General features: G+C 52.0%; 1 protein-coding gene across 4 annotated transcripts; it reads left to right on the top strand.

Moving 5' to 3' along the window:
- The first annotated feature begins 1453 nt into the window (after positions 1–1453).
- On the top strand, positions 1454–14013 carry TLE5 (TLE family member 5, transcriptional modulator). 4 transcript variants are annotated; one of them, XM_056822105.1, is made up of 7 exons: positions 1454–1813; positions 3860–3957; positions 5940–6003; positions 7019–7063; positions 8833–8895; positions 11021–11095; positions 12922–14013. In XM_056822105.1, exons 1-7 carry the CDS (start codon positions 1781–1783, stop codon positions 13141–13143), a joined length of 600 nt encoding a protein of 199 aa, XP_056678083.1. In that variant the 5' UTR covers positions 1454–1780; the 3' UTR covers positions 13144–14013. The 4 variants fall into 4 exon arrangements, with proteins under 4 accessions (XP_056678083.1, XP_056678084.1, XP_007489715.1 ...); XM_056822106.1 differs by having other exon boundaries at positions 1528–1813; positions 12925–14013; XM_007489653.2 differs by lacking the exon at positions 1454–1813 and adding an exon at positions 2222–3002 and having other exon boundaries at positions 12925–14013.
- Positions 14014–21934: the final 7921 nt, after the last annotated feature.

Below are 21934 nucleotides of genomic sequence, written 5' to 3'. Positions count from 1 at the left end.
GGAATGTTGGATCCTCTCTGGACCAAGAGTTCTTAGCTTGGAGCCTACGGATTTTTTAATAGTTGGATAATGATTTCACTATAATTGGTTTCTTTGTTATCCATTTTGTTTTATGCATTTAAAAATGTTCTTCTGAGAAAGCATCTGTAGGCTTTACCAGACCGCCAAAGCAGTCCAGGACACAGAAAAAGAAGGTTAGCTCCTACCTAGACATGAGGCCCAGAAGGGCAGGGACTGTGTCTTAACCTAAATTGCATGTCTGCATACAGTAAGCCATTTAATGTATGTTTGTATAAACTATAGAAAAAGCCTCACTCTTGCTGCCTGGAGTTTGTAGAAACAAGAGATGGGAAGAGAAGAAAAAGGTGGGGGGTGGGGGAGAAGTTGCCTGGTCCGGTCCCTAGACCAGAATTCCCTAGAGGGCCAACAGACCTAGAGGAAGGAGAACAAGAAGTCTGCTTGGGGATCAGATCTCTTAGCTGAGGGAGGGAGACAGGCACAGGGGCCTTCTGTTAGAGATCAAGGTTTAATGACATTTAGAAAGAGGTGAAAAGGTAAAGACCTGGTCTTTGGGAAGTTGAGGCAAATCATGGAGGCATCCCACTCTGGGAACTGTTCTAGGCATCATGGCATATCTGCTCATTTCTGATTAAAGGGTCTGCTCTGCTTTTGGCCACCCGCAGCCAGCCTAGGACCCATCTATTAGCAGCCAGCCATGGGAGTGTCAGGGAGCTCCTGCCAGGAGGCCAATTTAATTCATAACCCAGGCAGACAGGAACAAAAATCTGACAGAAACTGGAGAAAGTTTCTCTCTCTCTCAGTCTCTCTTCCTTTTCCCTTTTTTTTCTCTCTCTTCCTATCTGTCTCTTTCCTCAGTTTCTCTCCCTGTGTCTTTCTCATTCTCTCTCTGTCTCCCTCCCTCTCTCTGTCTCACTCCTCAAACAGGGCCCAGTCATTGTCTCCTTTAAGAAATCCATTTACCAGGGGCCTGGTATCTGCCATTAGAAAGACCTAGGTCTAAATGTTCTCTCTGATGTTCATTGTATAACCATAGACAAATCATAACCATTCTGGACCTCATTTACCTCATCTATAAAATGGGAATGAAGCCTGTGGAACCTCTATCTCCCATGGTTGCTATTGAAGATCAAAGGAGGTAATATATGAGTCTGTTACCTAAATATGAGTTATTATTATTATTATTATTATCCTTTCCCTCCCCTGGGACCCTGTCTGTGAAATGAGGGGGTTGAACTCCTGCCTCCCAGCTCTGGCATTCTGAGTTCTCAGAGCTTTATCAGCTCTAACCTTGTATTTTCTAAATTCCCTCCCAGTTTTAACAACTCTATGTACGGAGGCCTCTTCCAGCTCCAAAACCTTCTTAGATTCTTCTCATCAGCCCAGAGATAAAAATTGCAAAATCAAGAGATGTTTCAAAAGCTGTTTTACAGAAAGAGGAGGCTGGGAGCAAGCTGGGATGGAATAAGGGGAGGTGAAGGGATGGGATATAATTGAGTGAGCCAGCTGCCTGATCTAGGAAATGGGATTGGGGGAATATGCATGAGAGAGGGAGAGCCCTGGACTGAGAGGCTGGAGACTAAATTTCTCACCTCAGCCCAGATGTCTAACTTTTCTATTGTAACCTTGGGCGAGTCCATTTACCTCTTCAAGATCCTGTCCGTGGTCTGTGAAGCCAGGAGACTAGAAAACCTGTAGATCTGATTTTCTATGGCCCTATGAGCTAAGGCACCGGGGGACTGAATTCCAACCCAGTCTGGAGATGGAGAGAAACAAGAGAGAAGGAAAGAAAAGGGTAAGGGAGAAAGAGGGAGGGATGGGAGAAAGGTAGAGAAAGGGATGAGGGACAGGCGGGGAGGGGGGAAAGAAGGGAAAGAAAGGGGAGGGGGAAAATGAGAGGGAGAGAGGGAGGAGGGGAGGGAGATGAGAGAGGGAGAGAAGGAGGAAGAAGGGGTGAGGGAGAAAAGAAGAGGGGGGAGGGGAGAATAAGAAGGGGAACGCGAAGAGAAGGGAAGGGGAGGAGAGAAAAGAGAAAGAGAAGGGGAAGAGGAGATAGGAAGAAGAGGAGAAGAGAGAAGGAGAAAGGGAGGGAGAGGAGAGGGGAGGGGGGAAGCCGGCTCCGAATGAGGTCAGGGAAGGGGAGGGAAGGGAGGCGGGGAGAACGCTGCGAGTGTTGGCAGGAGTGTGGGGGCGGGGTGAGGACGAGGCCCAGGCGTCAGAGGCCGCGGGGGGCGCTTTGGGGAGGAGAGAGCCCAGCATCCCGGAGCTAGCGAGGAGAAGGCTCGAGGAACGGATCGGGGCCAGGGCCAGAACCCGGGCGCGACGCGGTGGGATCAGTGATCCCGGCGGTGGGGGGCGCGCCCAGAGCTGCGAGCACGCGCACGCGCAAAACTCCTGTGCACGCGCACCCCTCCCCCCCGCGCGCCCCAGTGCAGGCCGCGGGCTCGGCGGCAGCAGGTGGTGCTGCTGGTGCTCTGCTGAGGCCGGAGCGGGACCGACGGAGCCGAGGCCGGAGCTGCTGCTGCCCCTGTCGCCTCCTCTGCTGCCGCAGCCCCCCCGCTCCCCGCCACCGGCGGCCGCCATTAGACAATAGGAGCGGCAGTCCGGGAGGGCCGCAGGAGGCAGGAAGCGCGGCCGGCCCGGCAGCGGCCCACAGCGGGAGCGGGCCCGGTGGCGGAGGGAGGGCGGCCCGGAGGAGGCGGCCCCGAACGGCGGCGGGAGGCCGGGGCGCGCTGCGGCAGCTCTGAGCGGCAGCGGCGGGGCGGGGACAAAGGCGGCGGCGGCGGCGGCGGCGGCGGCGGGGCCGGGCACCGAACGAGGCGACCGGACCGGGCCCGCGGCAGCGGCGGCGGGGAGGAGGCGGCGGCGGGGGTGGCGTCGCGTCTGCGGCGGCCTCTGCCTTCCCTCGGCCCGCAGCCCTCCCTCTCTCCCCCCACTCCCCACCCCCCACGAGTGACATGATGTTTCCACAAAGCAGGCACTCGGTAAGGGGGCGGGGGGAGCGGAGGAGATCGCCACGGCGGAGGGGGGGCTGGGTGGGGCCGCCCCCTCGGGGCCCCCTGCTGCGACTTGGGCTGCACCTCTGCGGCATTCCTCGGCTTGAAAGCAAGCCCCCTTCCATCACTGACCCCCTTGATTATATTGTCGATTCTCGCTTAGAGACCCTCGAGAAAATGGGGGGGCCAAGGGATGAAGGAAGGGAAGGCCTGCGGTCGAGAAAAAGGAATTTATTTTGTTCTTTTTAAAACAATGCGGGGGGGGGGGGCGGGCAAAGCGAGGTAGCCCTGCAGCTATAACCTCATTCCCCCCATGTGTATGGCCTTGGGGGGGGGCTATGGGACTGGGAGCAGGAAATGGGGGTGGGTAGGAGCGGAGCCGAGCCGAGTATGTAAACATCAGCCCTGTTGGGGCAGAGCTGGGCAGGCAGGCTGGCTGGCGGCTGGGCCCAGGAAGTGCCTGGAGGAGGAGGAGAAGATGGTGGTGCTGGTGGGAGCGGGGAGGAACACCACAGCAGCTGCCCGGGCTCAAACTGGAGAGTCTGGGCCGGGCCAGACCCGGTTTGGGGGTGGGGGGGAGTGACAGGAGTCTATCTCCTCCGGAGACTGCAAAATGGAAGGTGAGAGAGTTTCATGGCCATCCCCCCAACTAATCTCATCCTTTCTTTTTGGCCCTGGCAGAGATGTAACCCCCTTATTAAGAGGGGAGGGATACCACCAAACAGCTTTACCACCGAATCTTAATCTAGCTTTCCCCTCCCCCAAGTGGCCCAAGGGCTTCAGGCTGGGGTTGACCTGGTTGGGGGAGGAGGAGTCTGCCTTAACCTTCCCTGTCCCTCTCCAAGGGCTCCTCACACCTGCCCCAGCAGCTCAAGTTCACAACCTCAGATTCCTGTGACCGGATCAAAGATGAGTTTCAGCTCCTACAAGCGCAGTATCACAGGTGAGCCAGCTCTGGGAGCCCCCAATGCTGGGATTCCCAGCCTCCCCCCACCCCCACCAGATGAAGGGTCCTACCTAAGCAGGGTAGATGGAAAGAAGCCTGAGCTCAGATCTAAAGAGGAGTCTGTGTGTGACCTTGGCCAAGTCCCATCCTTGCTCTGGGCCTGGGTTTCCTTTCTGAAAGGAAGGGGTACAGATGAGGTGATCACTAGAAGCTTTTCTAGACTTTAGGATTTGAATTGATGGCTGGGAATTCAACTCTTTACCTCCATTCTATCAGCATCTCCCTTTGTGACCTTGATGAGTCATTTCTATGGGCCTCAGTTGTCCACATAATAGATTTAGAACCTGGAAGGACTTAGGAAGTCACCTAGTTTAACTCCATCCTCATTTTTACCTATATGAAACTTGGGGTTAAATGACTTGCCTACAGTCACATAGAATAATAACAATAGAAATTTGAGCCTAAGTTCCTCATCTCCCTCTTTCCAATGCCTCCCTGGTAATGTCCCTTCCATTGTATATAACATTATATAAATGTGGAACGATGCTATTCTTAGAGCTAGCTGCCTGGGGAATGGCGCTCAGGGCTGACCCAGCCTTCCTCTTTGCCTTCAGGGGCTGGTGGGAGTGAATCCCACCTGAGCTGGCCTGTTAGCTTCCTCTCCTGCCACCAGTATAAACCATAAGGCTTAGGTCATAGTTTTCCTCTTCAGTCCCAGGCCCATGCCTTTCCTGCCAGGCCCTTGTTCCTTGTTTTCCCTGTGTTGGGACCTCCCCTCCCCTGCCTGGCCTTCTCTTCTACCTCATCTTGTTTGGGAGACCAAGCTATATTGGGGCCTTGTTTGTAGGGAAGGGAAAGTGGAAGCAATAGACTTTGGGGCAGGAAATGGGATGAATCCCTGAGATGTAAGAATAGGGCTGAGGCAGGGTGGGAATTAAGCCTCCCTTTTCCAGAAGGACTGGAGTTCAAGGTCTGTGGCCTTGGACCAGCTTCTCCCATCACTGGGCCTTATTTCCCCTATCTTTTAAATAAGAGATGGGATAATAATCCCTATACTCCCTCCTTTTGGGGCTGAAGAAAGCATTTTTAAAACCTTAAAGCTTTAGAGAAATGAAATTATTGTGATTTTCCATAACTCCCCTTCCCCCCACTCAGCTTATGCCAAATTGGGTCGGGCCAGAGCTGAAGATGTCTCCCTGCTGGCTTCTAGAATCACCTAGCTTATTGAATTTAAATAGATTAACCCATAGAAGGCTTCCCACTTCCCCTTTGGGTTACCAGGAAATTGATGAGAGGTTATTTTCCAAAAGGGTAATAGAATCTCTTCCATCTGTTGAAAAAAATATATTTGTGGGTGGGGGGAGGACATGGCATTCCTAGCAGCAGTGTCCCACTTGCTCCCCCCACCTCTTCTCTTCCCCCTCTTCTGCAGCTCCCCCCCCCCCAGGAATTATGGCCCTCTAGAGTCTGGGAGGGGCCCCCAGAGACAACTGGGCTTGTTTATTGCACCGGATAACGTGGAAATGAGGCTTTTTTGATTTCTAAATAAAGAAATGGGAGGGCCTGCACTGGGGAATGAGGGTCCCCTGGGGTAGGAGGAGGTGCCCCTGTTGGGGGGTGGTTGTTTCCCTCCCACCTACTTGAGCATCAGGTGCTTTTGAGCTCAGGAACCCATCTCTGATGCCAGGAAAGCCTTCAGAGGCTTGGCCTGCTGTTGTCCCCCTGCTGAAAATCCAATAGGTCCTTGGCACAGGCCCCAGTGGCCTCTGGGGGAAATTTCCCCTTCCTTCCTCCCTTCAGGATCCCCCCCCCCCCATTCTGAGTTCACTCTTGAGTTTCTCCAGACCCCATGAAGTGCTTTGTAAACCAGCAAGACACTGTGTAAACGGGAGGCCTGCTTTGCAAACCTTTGTAGATCAGGGAGTTGCTTTGTAAATGGCGCCCACCGCCAAGCCTCCTCCTGTTTTTCTCTTTCTAAGCTTAAAATTGGAGTGTGACAAGCTGGCCAGTGAGAAGTCGGAGATGCAGCGTCACTACGTCATGGTATGTCCCCCTTCCCCAGTGGGTGTCATCCCCCTGAGCCCCCCCCACCCCCCAGGTGAGGTCAGGAGCAGGGCGACATTGGAGGCCCACACTCGTGGCTGCGGTGGTAGTGGGAACATATGTTTCTGATTTTAAGTCAGGGCTTCCAGGAGAGGATTTCAGAGGCCCAGGCCCAGCACAACAAAGGGTGACTTTGGGGGATTCAGGCCCCAGCTGCCTCTTGGGGAGTCTCCTTCCTCTGCCTCCAGGAAGGCACAGGCATTCCCAGAAAGCCAGAGGGGGTTAGGATCAGTTTTGGTAAGGGGGGAAGTTTTCAGGACTCACTGATGAAGGAGCTCCAGCCAAACCCCAGGCCTTCACTCCCTGGCCTCCGTCCCAGGCAAGCCGGCTGGCTTGGCGCAGCAGGGTAGGGCCCTGGGCCCAAGTGCCAAACCACGGCGTGGCAGGCTGGGCCCAGCTTTGGAGCAGGCCTGCCAGCTCACCCCGGGCCCTGCTGCCTGGGAGGCTGGGCTGTCTGCCTGCCTACCACGGAGATGGGGTGGGGTGAGCTCACCGGCATTTGGATATGAATAATTCAGGCCTTGCTCTGCTGGCCCTTGCTTTCGCTGTCTGTACACACTCCCCCTCCACCCCCAGCCCTTGCCAGTTGCTTAACCCCTTGGTTCTAGGCAACGGGTATGACATCTCATGCAGGTGGAAAGAGCCCTAGCCTAGAGGCAGGAGGCCCGGGTTCACGTCCCAGGTCTGCCCCGTCCGCCTCCCTGTCCCCAGAGGCAGATCCCTTCCCCTCTCTAATTCTCAGCTTCCCTAGCTGTAAAATGAGTCCCAGTTCAGCCGAGACCCAGCTGTGGGTGATTTCTGCTCTCACCAGCCCCGCCCCCACCTTAGACTAGAGGATTGGACTAGCTTGGTCCCTTGGGGTTCTCTGGGTCTGTGATTGTTGGAGAGAGCTTGTGGGGCTGGCCCAGAGCCAGCCCTGAACTGTTGCCCGCTTCTTTCCCCTTCTCTGCTGCAGTATTATGAGATGTCCTATGGCCTCAACATTGAAATGCACAAACAGGTAAGATCTGGTTTGCAACCCCCTCCATCCATCTCTCCCTCCCACCTGCCTCCCTCCAGGTAGGAACCACTCACTCACCTTGGCAGCTGCCCCAGCCCTGCTCTAGTTACCACCTCCGCCCTGTGCCTGGGGCCCCCTGGGGTTTGTTCCCTGGCCACCCCTGGAGAGGTCTCTCTTGATAGGAAGGGGGAGGGAGTCGAGGGGCGTCTCTCCAGGGACAGTGGCCAAGAGGCCTCAGAACCTGACTCTCCTACAAAGCACCCCTTGTCTGAACACACCTGGCCATGGGGGTGGGGGCTCGCCCTGCTGCTGACAGGGACTGGTAAGAAGAGGTGCCCTGCCCTGGGCTTTTTGTCCCTTAGGCTGATCTGGAACTTAGCGCCAAGGGACCCTGAGCTCCGAGCTCTCTCCTGGGTAGGGACTCTTCTGGAGAAGGGGCAGTGGATTCCTCCCCTTTTTTCTCTGCTCACTGCTACTGCTTGGAGGCTGTGGCTTCCCTGGGGCCAGACTAGTCCCCAATCCTGGGCCTTTTCCCTCCCCAGGCCTATTTCTCCAGAGATAAAATGAAGTGCTTAGACTAGACCAGATGGCTGCTGCTAAGACCCTCCCAGCTCTGATAGTCTGTGTTATGTGGTCCATTCCCTACTCTCCCTCCCCACTGATCCTTGTTTTCTATGGTTTCTTCTCTCCTGGCATTCTGTTTTCTACACTGCTCCCCTCCCCAGGAACCTGGCTTTTGGTTCCTATGGTGTCCCCTCCCCAGCTCCAAAAAGAATTGGGCACTCTGTTTTCTACCATTCCTCTCCCCCCTCCCCCCCCAGCCGTGATATTCCATGTTCTAAACCCCAGTTTGTGTGAGGACAGAGGTCCAGTAAGGTGTTGGGGAATCCTAGATTTGAAATCAGGAGCCCTGAATTTGAGTCTCGGCCTCCAAACAGACTTCACTAACTCCTCTTTGGTTGGACAGATGATCTCTAAGCACACCTATAGTTTTAGTAGATGGAGCCTCTGGCCCAGCCCCTCATGACTGACTGGGCTTATCCATTAGGTTTTGGGTTTTTTTAACCCTTACAACTTCCATCTTAGAATTAATACTTAGTGTAGGTTCTAAGGCAGAAGAGTGGTAAGGGCTAGGCCATGGGGATTAAGTGACTTGCCCAGGGTCACACAGCTAGGAAGTATGTGAGGCCAAATTTGAACCCAGGACCTCCTGCCTCTAGGCCTGGCTCTGAGCCACCTAGATGCCCCTGGACCCCTTTATGATTAGAGGGCTTTTCCTTACCTACAGCTGGAAGTGGCCCCTTCACATCTTCCACGAATTGCTCCTGGGCCATCTGAGGAGAGCATCTTTGGTACTGGAACACAATTCCAGCCACCACCATGTCCCTTCTCAGGGTACTCTCCAGGCTTACTCTAAGCACATCCAGTCATAGGAAGAAGGAAAGGCAGGGGATGTGGTCCCCACCTTCCAAATGTCTGACAGGCAATGGTGGGGCAGAAGGGAAAGATGTGTGTACTCTGTGGTCCCAGACAGGCAGGCCAGCTGAGGGGCAGGCTGGGGGAGCAACTGGGCCAGTGAGGTTTGTGTGCTACTGAGACACCCCCCCCCCCCAGGACAAACTTGGGTTTAGGCCTCAGGCTCCCACTGTCCATCTTTAAGGGAAGCCAGAATCCTGGTGGGTTTTGTTTTCTCTGCCGATTTGAGAAAGAAATCCCCCCTCCCCACCTGGCTTCCCCCAGCCTTCAAGGACCTTCTTTGTGTCTTACAGGCCGAAATCGTCAAGAGGCTCAATGGCATTTGTGCTCAAGTCTTGCCCTACCTTTCACAAGAGGTAAGGGGACCCCCATTCCTGGGTGGGCCAGCAGGGGGCAGTGCCTCAGTCTTCTCCCCTCATTCCTTCAGGCTGGGATGGCAGAGCCCAAGGAGCCTGGGCACGTGGCCTGGAGTCAGCCTCGCTCCCTGGGGCCAAGCTGACTCGGGACTGGAATTGGGAAATTGTTGGGGCTGAGATGGGACTAGAAGGCGACAGGTGGGGAGGGCACCGGGAAGCCTTTAGGCCTCCTTTCTGACCCTCAAGGGGCATGCTAGCTGGCCTCTGCTGTTTTTGTTTCCTGCCTTTGGGAATTCTTACAAGCTATATATCCCAACAGATAGTGTTGAACCTAAGTCAGGAAGACCCAAGTTCAAATCTTGCTTCAGACAATCACTAACTGTGTGACCTTGGGCGAGTCATTTAACCCACCTGCCTCCGTTAGTAACAGCACCCATCTCCCAGGGTTATGAAGATCAAGGGAGATCACGTGCGTAAGTGCTTTGGGCACCTTAAGAGTGTCGTTTCAGAAAGGCTCGATGTTTTCCGGTGACCCTGGGTCGGCCCCCTTAGTAAACCGCCATTTCCTCCTCCCTCAGATGAGGATGGTAATGATGGCACTAAGCTCCTGCTAGGGTTGCTTTGAGGAAAGAGCATTTGGGACCATAAAGGGGCTAGAGGAGGAAGTACTGATTTTTGAAATTTTTCATTGCTTACTATGGGACTCTGGGCAAGTCCGTCACTGCCTCCTCCCCGCACCTTCCTTTCCTCATTCACAAAACGGGGGTAAATAGCTGCCTTCCTCCTGGGACGGAATGCTTATGGAAATAGACTGGCCTGCTAGTGTTCTTGGGGATACTCTGAAGGGACCTGGGCTGTGCAGCCTCGGAGGAGCTCAGCTGAAGGGTCTCCCCCTCTACCTCTTTGAGGGATTGGCCTTCAAGACCCTGGCAGCCGTGGCGAAGGCTCGCCTAATCTGGTCCACCCAGAACGTGGCAGAGACCTGGGAGGGGGAGCATTGGGTATGGAGAGCAGGCTGGCTCTAGGGACCCTCTGACCCTTGGCTTGGGACACCTGGAGGCCATACGGGTCTGGCCTTGTGTCAGAAAAACTTTGTTTTCCTGGCCCCAGCTCAGGGCATAATTGGTGGGTCTCAACTGAGGGAATCAGTGGACACACATGAAGGCATTTAGGAAGGGCCTGTGTGCTAGCCATTGCTGTGGGTACCGGAATCACTTTGTATTTGAAAGAGAGCTTACTGACCTGTGGACTCAGTGCTGGACTTGGAATCCAGAAGAGGTAGGTTCAGATCTTGCTTCCTGAGCCAAATTCTACGTACCTTTGAGTCTCAGTCTACTCATCTGTAAAGTGGGGGGGGGGGGGGGGGTAGGCAACACTATCTGCAGAGCCGGCTGCACAGGTTTGTTAGGAAGCTTCACACACTTCAAAGTGCTGTCTATAAATGCCAGCCACTATTTAGAAGCATCAGGCACTGAGAAAATAAAACAAAAACTTTTCCTTTCCACCTTGTAAAACCATTGCCGTTTGTGGCATGATAAGGAGGGACTCTGTTTTCTTCCAAGGCATTATTTCTTTCAAAGGGGATCATGAGAACCCCAAGCTGATCCCTGAGTGGGGACCAGAACTCCTGGATCCTTCTAGTTTTCTTGTGGGGCCCAAGATCAGCGCCCCCTCACTTAGAGTAGACACGAGATGAAAGAAGGATGAACTCGGGTTTGAATCAGTTCTTGTCAGCTGTGTGACCTTGGGCCCATCACGTGCCTGTTCTGAGCCTGAATTCCTCACTGTATGATGGGAACGCCGCCTCCTGACAGGGTTATGAAGAAAGCACTTTATAAACCCGAGGGAGAAGAGAAGAGGAAAACAACCTGGGAGGGTGGGAGAGGGAGGGAGGAAGGCTCCCCGTGATGTCTGTAGAGGTGTGTTGGGGGGGCCCAGAAGGGAAGGATGGGGGGAGGTTGTAGACACACCTCACTGCTCAGGTTGCTGACTGATGATTCCCCTCCCTCTGCCATTGTACCATCCTGGGGTCCTAGCTGAAGCCAGTGACCCTGGGAGTTGGGGCTGATGGAAGCAAGTTCATGCTTTTCTTTCCCCCTCCTCCCTTCTGTCTCCCTCTCCCCAGCACCAACAGCAGGTCTTGGGGGCCATTGAGCGAGCCAAGCAGGTAACTGCTCCGGAGCTGAACTCCATCATCCGGGTATGTGTCTTGATGAGTGCAGGACTAGGCCTGTTTCTGTAGAGCTGCCCCTTCCTCTCAGCCAGAGTTACCTGAAAGAAGAGGATGGGTGCCCCTGGGCTCGCCCAGGGAGAGGCCAAGGGAGTGAGGCTTCAGGTCCCAGCTTTGCCCTGCTCTCTGCCTCAGTCTTCCCTAGCTACAAAACTTGGAGCCTGGCCCCTATTATCTGTGAGGCCTCTTCTGGACCTGTCACACTGGGAACAAGCGTCGGTGTTTGTTCTGTGATAGGCAAAGGGGCTGTCGGGGTGCATGGAAAGAGCACGGCAGCTGTGTGAGCTGGGCCGCTGTCTCCTCATCTGCACAATGGGGATAACTACCCAATTTGGGGGGTTCTTTGGATGAATTGAGATAATAGGTATAAAATCATTTTCCAAATCTTAAAACTCCTATGAGGAGATTGCCCAAGGCTTCCTCAGAGATTGCTGACTTAATGGGGTACAATCCCTTACTAGCTCTGGGCCTCACTTTTCCCGTCTGAAAAATTCAGAGGTTGGACTAAAAGGGAAGGAAGCCTTCCTTAGCCCCTCCCCAGCTCCATCAGCTGCTGGGCACCTTTCTTTTGCCAGGTTAACTGATGAGGATGTTTAGCTTCTACCTCCAGAGATTCCAGCTCTGGGACCCAGGGCCCTGGGTGTGAGTTCCCAGCTCTGTTGCTGCCTTTGTGTGTGACCATGCCCAAGTCCTTTCTCCCTCAGTTTCCCCAAATGTAAAAGGGAGTCTGTAATGGGTAGTTGTTCTCTCTTCTGGAGCCGTTCCTAAAGAAGATGCTTTACTGGTAACAGATCAGACTGTTACCTCATGCCCCAATCTCCAGACCAAATCTTGTGCCAAACCACCCTGACCTCTCATTCATTCATTCATTCAGTCAGTCAGTTAAGGGCTTCCTCTTCAAGGCCACATGCTCAGGACCTGGGAAAAGAAGGCAAAAAGATAAAATATGCCCGCATGTCCCTGCTTGGATGGCACTGGAAGCAAGACAGGATTGGGAGTTGTGGGACCTGGGTTCAAAAATGCAGTTTCTTCATGGAATCTTGGGCAAGCCCGTGGCCTTCTGAAAGTAGAGGATCCCCATCTCTGATCTGCTCTCTCCCTTTCTAGTGGAGGGGATAAAATAGACTCAGAATTACCACATAGGTGACACCCACTGAGCCAGTCCTTTTGGGGGTGCAGAGGAAGGAGATCTTTTGGGGGTCTTGGGGGTTAGGATGGGCATTCTCCGGAGGGGCATCCCTGAGCTGGGCTGGAGGAGAGGATTGATGTTCATGGCTGGGAGGGAAGCAGGATGGAGGTTCTTCTGGATATGAGATGTGGCTGAGGGGGCAGGCACTCATCCCACTGGTGGCAGGGAAGGGGAGACACCATTGATGGGGACCCCTGGTGGCTACCCAGAGTGTCCAGACTGGTTGCTGCCTATTTAACCAGTGAGGGACTTGTCCTGCCTCTTCCCTTTCTGGAAGTTGATGGCTCACAGATAGCCATAGACTTCTTGAGTCATAGGGCACGGGGTATTCTTTCACAGCCAGGATGGGGGGAGGGGGCTGAGAGCAAATAATCTTCTGGCTAGAAGGAACCCTGAGAGACTATTCCATGGCCCTCATTTTACAATGGGGGGAACTGAGTGAGCAGGGAAGGGACTGGCCTTGAGGCCCCTAGTGAAGCCTGTGGCAGAGCCAGGCTCCTTGTCCACTCCTCCCAGCTCTCCATGTCTCTTAGGATGGCGCTTTGTGGGATTTTTGTTTTTTCCTGGTTTTTCTCCTGCCCTTATCGCCTTCCTTCTTTTCCTGCAGCAGCAGCTCCAGGCTCACCAGCTGTCCCAGCTCCAGGCCTTGGCCCTGCCCCTGACTCCGCTGCCTGTGGGCCTGCAGCCTCCGTCGCTGCCAGCTGTTAGCGCGGGCACTGGCCTCCTCTCCCTCTCTGCTTTGGGCTCTCAGGCCCACCTCTCTAAGGAGGATAAGAATGGGCATGATGGAGATGCCCATCAGGATGACGATGGTGACAAGTCAGATTAGAGGCACAGCACTGGGGGTGGGGGGAAGAGGCTTGGTGTTTATGGTGGCTGCTGGCACCCTGGCACCTTAGTGCCAGCTGATCCATATTAAGATGTTGCCCCCAGCCCCAACGCTTTGACTGCTCCCTGCCCCCTGCCAGCTCCTTCCCCCTTTCCCTAAATCCCTTGGGGTGTGAATGGGACCGGACCGGGTCGGAAGGGAATAAAAGAATGAACCCACCTTAGCTCCAAGCACCTCCCCCTTCCCTGTGCACATATGTAACCGACCCCCCCCCTTTCCCGCTCCCCCCGTTCGGCCTGTTTGCTGCGCACCCAGCACAGCAGTTCCCCAGTCCCCTCCTGGTACTGCATGCAATCACGGATGCCAGCCGGCCCCGGGTTCCCCCCCTTGACCCTTCCCTCTCCCCATGTAGAGGCTCTACCCTGTCCCCCTCCTTTCCTCCCTCTGGCCATTTGCCTGCCTGACTCTTCCTAGGCTCTGCTCCATCACCCACCTCACCTGGGACCTGAGCCCCTTCACTTTGGGCCAGGCACCAGGAGAGCTCAGCGGGCACATGGGGAGGGGCAGCTGGATGGAGAGGGCCCAGGGGACCTGCTTCCCCCCCCCCCTTGCCCACGAATAAAGATGAGGGTACTGCATTTGTCTGGTTTTCTTTCAGTCTGCTAGCCTGTCTTTTAAAAGAAGGGGAAAAAAAAGAAAAACTCACCAAAAAAAAGCCCCCCCCCCCATTTCGTGTTTGTATATAGTCCTTTAGACAAACTTGTTGGCTTCTGGTGTTCATTAACCTAATACAAAGGAGGAATGGAGACACTGTACTAAGCTTGTACTAGCTGTGCCTTTCAAATAAAGATGTGAGACGGTTGGTTTAAAGTGCCCGCCTCCTGCTGTCATCCCTGGGGTCTTCCTCACACCCCCCCCCCAGCCTGAGGGGCTTCGTAGTAGGGCTCAGGAACATGGAATCCCAGCCAGCCTTGCTCTGCAGCCTCTGCCCGTGTCAAGATGGACGGGGGACCTTCTAGGCTGGATTGTGGTTGGAAGGCCTCAGTTGTTCCTTGGCAAAACTCATGTGCCTCAAAGAGGTCTTCCGAGTCTCCCTTGTGGGCTGCTCTGGCCTGTTCTCCCTCTCTCCCTACTTTGCTTTGAAGAGCTCGTCTGCCTGGTGGACTGGAGGCTCCTGAGACCCGTGGGGCCTTCCCATTTAGATGCATCTCCAAGCAGTAGATGGAGGCCCGAGTCAGGAGGCCTGGCTGCTAGTGGCCTCCACCCTCCATCAGACCACAGCCCTGTTCTTTGCCTGCAGGATCCCTGGATTCTTGTCCTGCTCCTGTCCTTGCCTGGATAAGGACCTTGGATAAATCTCACTCTGAGCCTAGTTTTTACCTGTGAAGGAGGGGGCAGGATTGACTAGATGAAATCCCAAACCCCTTCCAGACACCATTCTCTGCTCTAGAGTAGAAAGATTAGTGAGCTTGGATTTTTAAAAAAAGTTTTCAAGAGGTTTTTTAAAAATAGAAACAACACAGGCTTTGGCTTTAATGAGAAAATATAAAGCATATTTTAATATAATTGGTTTCCTATGAAATACTGTGCATTTTCTGCTTTGAATGTTATTTGAGGGCTTGTAAGGCTGTCAAAGGGGTGTGTGACCAAAGGTTAAGAACCACTGTTCTGGCTGCTTTCTCGGCTTCCCAGTTCCGATTCTATGTTCTAAGGATTCTTTTGTAGCTTTGTTGAGTTCTCACAAGTGCCTTCTAATTCTGATCATAAAGAATCTGCACAAGGATCAGGATTTTGTGCAGTCCCCTTCAGAAAGATTCTCGGGGGGGGGGGGCAGCTGGGCTATTTTTTGACTTAAGACAGAAGGTAAGGGTTTAAAAAAAAAGATTCTGTGGGAGGGGGCAGCTGGGTAGCTCAGTAGATTGAGAGCCAGGCCTAGAGACGGGAGGTCCTGGGTTCAAATAAGGCCTTAGACACTTCCAAGCTGTGTGACCCTGGACAAGTCACTTGACCCCCATTGCCTCGCTCTTACTGCTCTTCTGCCTTGGAACCAACACACAGTATTGGTTCTAAGGCAGAAGGTAAGGGTTTAAAAGAAAATAGATTCTTGTCAGGAAGTCATCTCTTGGTTGGAGTGATTGGCCCTTTCCCCCCCATCTTTTGCCACCTACAACCTCCTTTGGAATGATGGCTATGTTCTATCATAGCCCAAAGGTGCCATGGACAAGCTCATAGTCTCAACCATGGAAGAGAGAGGGTTCCTTCTGAGGCCTTGGGCTGACCTGAATTATTGATGAGATGAACCTTCCCATGCCTCTCCAATTTCCAGGAGCCCCCTTCAGTTTCCCCACCTTACTGGGTTTCCCCCTGGAATCTGACCACTTGCAGGCAGGTCCCCACCTTACACCACCAGCTCTCTGTCTTCCTTCCCCAGCCCTGGTGCTAATGGGAAGCTTTTCCGGCTGACTTGGCTTGATGTCAATTCATCCTGGAGACCAGTTCCAGCAGGTGTTCCCATCCTACGTTTGGCACACTGGCTCTGCATTCTGGGCTCCTCTGTTATCCAGGGGCAGTGTTTGCCCAGGCCAAGCTTTGTGAGCCACAATCAGCCAGGAGAGCCGTGGGGATTGAGGCTGGGAACAGGATGATCACGGATGCTGATGCCCCAGGAAGGACAGATAATGGGGTTTTTCAAGGTAGATGAGGAGCCTATCAACATTTTTGGATGAAAGACAGTTTGGTATAGTAGGAAGAGTCCTTAACTAGAGATGGAGAGACCTTGGGAAAATCCATTCTGCGCCCTGGACCCATTTCTCCTAAAAAAAAGCAAGGGCCATTGGACTAGGTTTTCTCCAAGTTCCCTGCCAGCTCTGACACTGTGTCCAAAGAACCTTCCTAGCTCTGACATTCTGTGCTCTAAGGCCCCACCAGCCAGCCCTAAGGTTCTGTGTCCTAAGAGCCCCCCAGTCCTGAAGTTCTGGGTTCCAAGAGCCCCCCAGTCCTGAAGTTCTGGGTTCTAAAAGCCCCCCAGCCCTGAACCTCTGGGTTCTAAATGCCCCCCAGCCCTGAACTTCTGGGTTCTAAGGGCCCTCCAAGTCCTAACATTCTGTGTGTGAAGGCTCCTCACTCTTGACATCCTGTGTCCCAAGGGCTCTCCCAGGCCCGACATTGTGTGCTCTAAAGACTCTGGAGTCTATGTTCTAAGACCTGGAGCTGGCAGAGGCCTGGGGCCTGGCTCTCCATCCCAGGCTGACCCCTCCCGGCTGTGGCTGCGGGAGGCTGGTGCTCAGCTCCCAGGCGGAACGTGGCTAATTGAGCCGCTAATCGGCTTCCCTTCCGCAGGGCCTTCCGTTAATGAGTCTGGTGAGGGGAGGGGGGACATCTCCAAGGCAGCCTGGGCCCAGCGGGGCAGCTCCCAGGGGCTCTCAGCCAGGGCTGGGCTGCTCGGGGGGAGGGAAGGGGGAGGAGGGGGTCAGACAGCGGTGGCTTCACCATCCATCACCCCACTGAGCCCAGGAGGCATCAATAATTCATCTGTACTCAGCAACAGGCCCCGCCTGGGCTGAGCTGGGGGATGGGAGGGAAGAGGCGAGAGCAGGGGAGGGGGCGAGCGGAGCCCTGGTTACCGGGTGAGCACGCAATCCCCCTCATCCACCCTCCTCGCCACCCTTCCTGAGCCCTCCCCCCACGCTCGCAACCCCTTCAATGAACCCTAACCCCTCCTGGATGCCATTCTGGGCGGCCCCCTCCCCATTCTACTTACTGAGCCCAGCTCCCTCTATTTAGCCCACATCCTGGTTGCTACTGACCCCCCACCTCAAACCAAGACCCCGTCCTCTCCTGGGCCCCACCATCTCTCTCCCGGAGGCTCCCATTACCTCACTGAGCTTTCTATCCCCTCGCCGAGTCCCCGTCCCACACAAAGCCTCCTGGATTCAGCCCTCACCCATTCAAGCCCCCATTCCCTCCGTGATCCCTCACCCCCAAGCCAAGCCAAGCCAGGAAGGAGGTGGGGATGGTCCAAAAGGAGGAACTCCAATCAGGGGAGTTAAGGCTGACTGGCCCTGAAATCCTCTCTGGGAAGACAGTGGGAATTGAAATTCCCTGAGGGATGTGGGTTTGGCCAGGAATTATGGGAAGAGAGAGAAGAGAAAAGATAGGAGAGGAAGAGACAGAAAAGAGGAGGGGGAGAGACTGGGACAGAGAGAAGGATGTAGAATATTAGCACTGAACCTGCTCTTAGAGCAGAGTGTTAGATAGGGGAGGGACCTTAGAATCCAGAATGTCAGAATGGGGGGACCCTTAGAACAGAAAATTCAGAGCTGGAAGGGACCTTAGAATCCAGAATGTCAGAATGGGGGGACCCTTAGAGCAGGGAATATCAGTGTTGGGAGGGATCTTAGAACCCAAAGTGGGGGGACCCTTAGAACAGAGCTGAGAGGGTCCTTAGAATCCAGAATACCAGAATTGGGGAACCCTTAGAGCAGGGAATGTCAAAATTGGAAGGAACTTTAGAATCCAAAATGTCAGAATTAGGGGATCCTTAGAGCAGGGAATGTCAGTGTTGGGAAGGATCTTAGAACCCAGAATGGGGGGGGGATCCTTAGAACAGAGCTGAGAGGGTCCTTAGAATCCAGAATACCAGAATTGGGGAACCCTTAGAATAGGGAATGTCAAAGTTGGAAGGAACTTTAGAGTCCAAAATGTCAGAATTGGGGAACCCTTAGAGCAGGGAATGTCAAAGTTGGAAGGGACTTTAGAATCCAAAATGTCAGAATTGGGGGATCCTTAGAGCAGGGAATGTCAGTGTTGGGAGGGATCTTAGAACCCAGAATGGGGGGGGGCCTTAGAACAGAGCTGGGAGGGTCCATAGAATCCAGAATACCAGAATTGGGGAACCCTTAGAGCAGGGAATGTCAAAGTTGGAAGGGACCTCAGAATCCAAAATTCCAGAATTGAGGGAGCCTTAGAGCAGATAATGTCAGAGCTGGGAAGGACCTTAGAGTCCCAGAATGTCTGAGCTGGAAAAAAAAATTTTTAGGAAAATGAATATCAGCACTAGAAAGAACCATGGAACAGAACGTCCTAGCTAGCTGGAGTCTTAGAACAAAGACTATCAGAACAGAAGGAACCTTAAAGATCATATCTAGTCCACCCTCTCATTTTACTAAGGGAGAAAAGACAGGGGAAAGGTTGAGCCCAACATGCCAGAGGAAGGCAGAGCAGGGACTAGAAGCCAAATAAGCCCAGGACTAGGTTCTCTATGTAGCTACCTTCTCAGCTGTGCTCAGGTTCATCATACTACTGAGGCAGTTTCAAATCCACAGCTCCGAGCCCCCACTGGTATATCTGTGTATGCCAGAACAAACCAGATGACATGATTTCAAAGAAAAGACATTTCATTTAAGCAGAGAGACAGTGTAACAACAAAGAACTGAGTCAAGTATTAAATACTCTTGGAAGCCATTCTCAAATGGCTGCCACCCCTCCTATGTTTTCTGGGAATGCTTGCTGACTCTCAATTTAACTCCTCTGTTTCCTCAGTGCAGTGGAAGGACACATTAGTTCAATCATTTTAATTTGCTGCAGCAACAGCTTTGGGAGCACTGGCAGAAACCACAGACCATTTTAAAGCTCACTGCTGACTTCTCTGGGCTCAGTGGCTTTGATTGATGACCTCTCCAAGTCACTAAAGTTTATGATGTACTGACCTGGCTCAGCCCCCAAACCTAGGGATTGTTGACCTCTCTGAGTACTCCAGTCACTTCTGCCACCTAGACCAACTTTGACATTGTTTAGAAATGGCTACCATTTCCCCTTATCTCTCTCATCTCCCTAGGGCCAGCCTGCTTCACGAGATTCTTGCAGGGTTTTTGTGGTATCAAAGAACAAGGAAAAAAAAGAGAGAAGGTGTCTATTATTTGGGGACTGGTTAGAAAAATGTGGCACACAGATGTCATGGAATATTATTGTTCCATAAGAAATGGCACATAGAAAGAATTCAGAGAACTGGAGGGTGGCAAATAAACTGAGGCAGGGCAAAAGAAGGAGAACCAGGAAATGATTAACAATGACTACAACAGGAAGAACAAGAAAATAAAACAGAAAGCTATCTAATTATAATGACCAACTTTGGTCTCAGAAAAGAATTGTGAAAATGCAGCTCTTCTTCATTGCAGGAGTGGGGAAGCTACAGGAATAAAGAATTGTACATACTATCAAAAATAATAGGTAGCATTTATTGAGCACCTACTGTGTGCCAGGGACTGTGCCAAATGCTTTAATTAAATGCTATAATTATTTTGCTTGATCCTCACAACCCTAAGAATTAGGTGCTATTATTACCTCTATTTTATAGATAAAGAAACTGAGGCAGAGGTTAAGTGGCTTGCCCAGGGTCACATAGCTAATACATGTTTGAGGTTGGAATAGAATTCACATCTTGTCTGATGCTAATTGGTTTTCCAGAAATGCTTTTCTCCTTTTCTCTCTCTCTCTCTTTCTGTCTCCTTCCCTCCTCTCTCTCTCTCCCCCCCCCTCCCCCCTCTCTCTCTCCCTCTCTCTCTCTCTCTCTCTCTCTCTCTCTCTCTCTCTCTCTCTCTCTCTCTCTCTCTGTCTCTGTCTCTCTCTCTCTCTCTTCCTCTCTCTTCCTCCCTCTCTCTCTCTCCCTCTTTCTGTCTCTGTGTCCCTCTCTCTGTCTCTGTGTCTCTCTCCCTCTCTCTGTCTCTGTGTCCCTCTCCCTCTCCCTCTCTCTCCCTTTTCTTCCTCCCCCCTCTGTCTCTCCCTCTCTCTCTGTCTCTGTCTCTGTCTCCCCCCCCCTTCCCCTTTGAGATCAGCTAAGTAGCTGTGTGACCCTGGGAAAGTCACCTAACCCCTATTGCCTAGCCCTGGCTGCTCTTCTGCCTTGGAACCAATACACAGTAATGGTTTAAAAGGGAAAAAAAACAATTGATACTAAGACAGAAGGTAAGGTTAAACAACAACCACCTATCCCAAACCCTAAAACCTCTTCCCATCGTCTATCATCCCTGGTGATGTATGAGGTGTGAAGTGAAGTGTCAGAATTGCTGGTGTTATTGTTAGTTTTAAGCCCTCACCTTCCATCTTAGAATCAATACTGTGTATTGGTTCCAAGGCAGAAGACTGATGGGGGTTAAGTGACTTTCCCAGAGTCACAGAGCTAGTAAGTGTCTGAGGTCCGACTTGAACCCAGGACCTTTCTTCTCCAGATTAGGCTCTAGAACTGTAATTATCCTTAATTTGAAGGGATCTGATAAAAGGAATATTAACCAAAATTTAATATAATAAACAAGTTTAAATTGCGTGTGCTAGCAGTGTACCTCCATAATCAGAATCTGTGCCCGACAAAGATGCCATACTGATACCTCCGCTTCAGGAGGAGGTTGGCCAAAGGGAATTTCTTCCAATGAGTTGTGTTCCTGCCTGTGACTCATGTTGGCCCTCTCTTTCTCCCCCCAAGTAAAATGATCAATTAAGCAAGCAAGCAAAGAAGCATTTGTTAAGCTCCTCGTGTGTCCTAGGCACTGTGCTAGGGACTAAGGATGGGGACAAAATGGAAAGTCTCTGAGCCTCCAGGAGATTGGAGTCTATTCAGAAGAGCCCCAACCCAGACATTTATAGGCATGTGCAAAATGAGCGAGGGGAGCAGGAGAAGCTCCACAAAAGCTGAAAAGACTTTGAAGAACCGAAGCAGAGTGAAGCAAGCAGAACCAGGAGAAAACTGTACACTGGGAACACGATGAACAATGGTGAATAACTTGGCTGTTCTCAGCCACACAATGGTCCAAGACAATCCCAAAGGGCTCATGATAAAAATAAAAGTCATCTGCTTCAAGAGAAAGAACTGATGGAGTCTTGATCCAAACCAAAGCAAACTTTTTTCACTTTATTTTTGTTTTGCTCAAGTTTCCTTCCTCAAAAGGATTAATACGGAAAAATATTTTATATGATTGCACATGTAAAATCTATGTCAGATGGCTTAACCATCTCAGTGGGTGGAGAGGGAGAGAGAATGGGAGACTCAAAATTCTTTCGAAAATGTTGAAAACTTGGAGGCAACTAGATGGCTCAGTGGATTGAGAATAAGACCTAGAAAAGGAAGGTCCTGGATTCAAAATCTGGAATCAGACACTTCCCAGCTGAGTGACCCTGGGTAAGTCACTTAACCCCCATTGCCTAGCCTTTATTGGGCTTCCACCTTGGAACCAATGCACAGTATTGCTTCTAAGACAGAAGGTAAGTTTTTTTTTTTTTTAAGTTAACTACTTTTTCAGCCTCAGTTCCCTCATCTGTAAAATGGAGATGATAAGTTGTTGTGAAATAATGCATGTAAAGTACTTTGCAACCTTAAAAATACTATGCAATGCAATACAATGATCCAGGATAATCCTGAGGGATTTAGGAAAAAGGATGCTATCCAAATCCAGAGGAAGAACTATTAGCATGGAAACACAGAAGAAAACATATGACTTATCACTTATTTATTTGGGGATATGTTCGGGTTTTTGTGACCACGAAAATATGGTTTTCAAGACTGACTTGCCAAAACTGTAAAATTAATTTTTAGTGTCTTGATTTAAATAAAAAATAAGTGGTCACCATGGGAAAATCCCCAAATATGAAAAAACCCAAGTCAGCTGGGTTTTAATGGAGATTTTAATTAATACAAATGAAGGAATTAAGGGAATGGAGAGAGACAGAGTAAGAGGAAATAGTAGGAAAAGGCCTAGGCCAAATGGCCTGGGCCTAAGCCTTAAGAGAGACTAGTCAGTCT

The sequence above is a fragment of the Monodelphis domestica genome, chromosome 3, assembly GCF_027887165.1.
Source record: "Monodelphis domestica isolate mMonDom1 chromosome 3, mMonDom1.pri, whole genome shotgun sequence".
Taxonomy (NCBI): domain Eukaryota; kingdom Metazoa; phylum Chordata; class Mammalia; order Didelphimorphia; family Didelphidae; genus Monodelphis; species Monodelphis domestica.
This window is presented reverse-complemented; position numbering and strand designations above follow the sequence as displayed.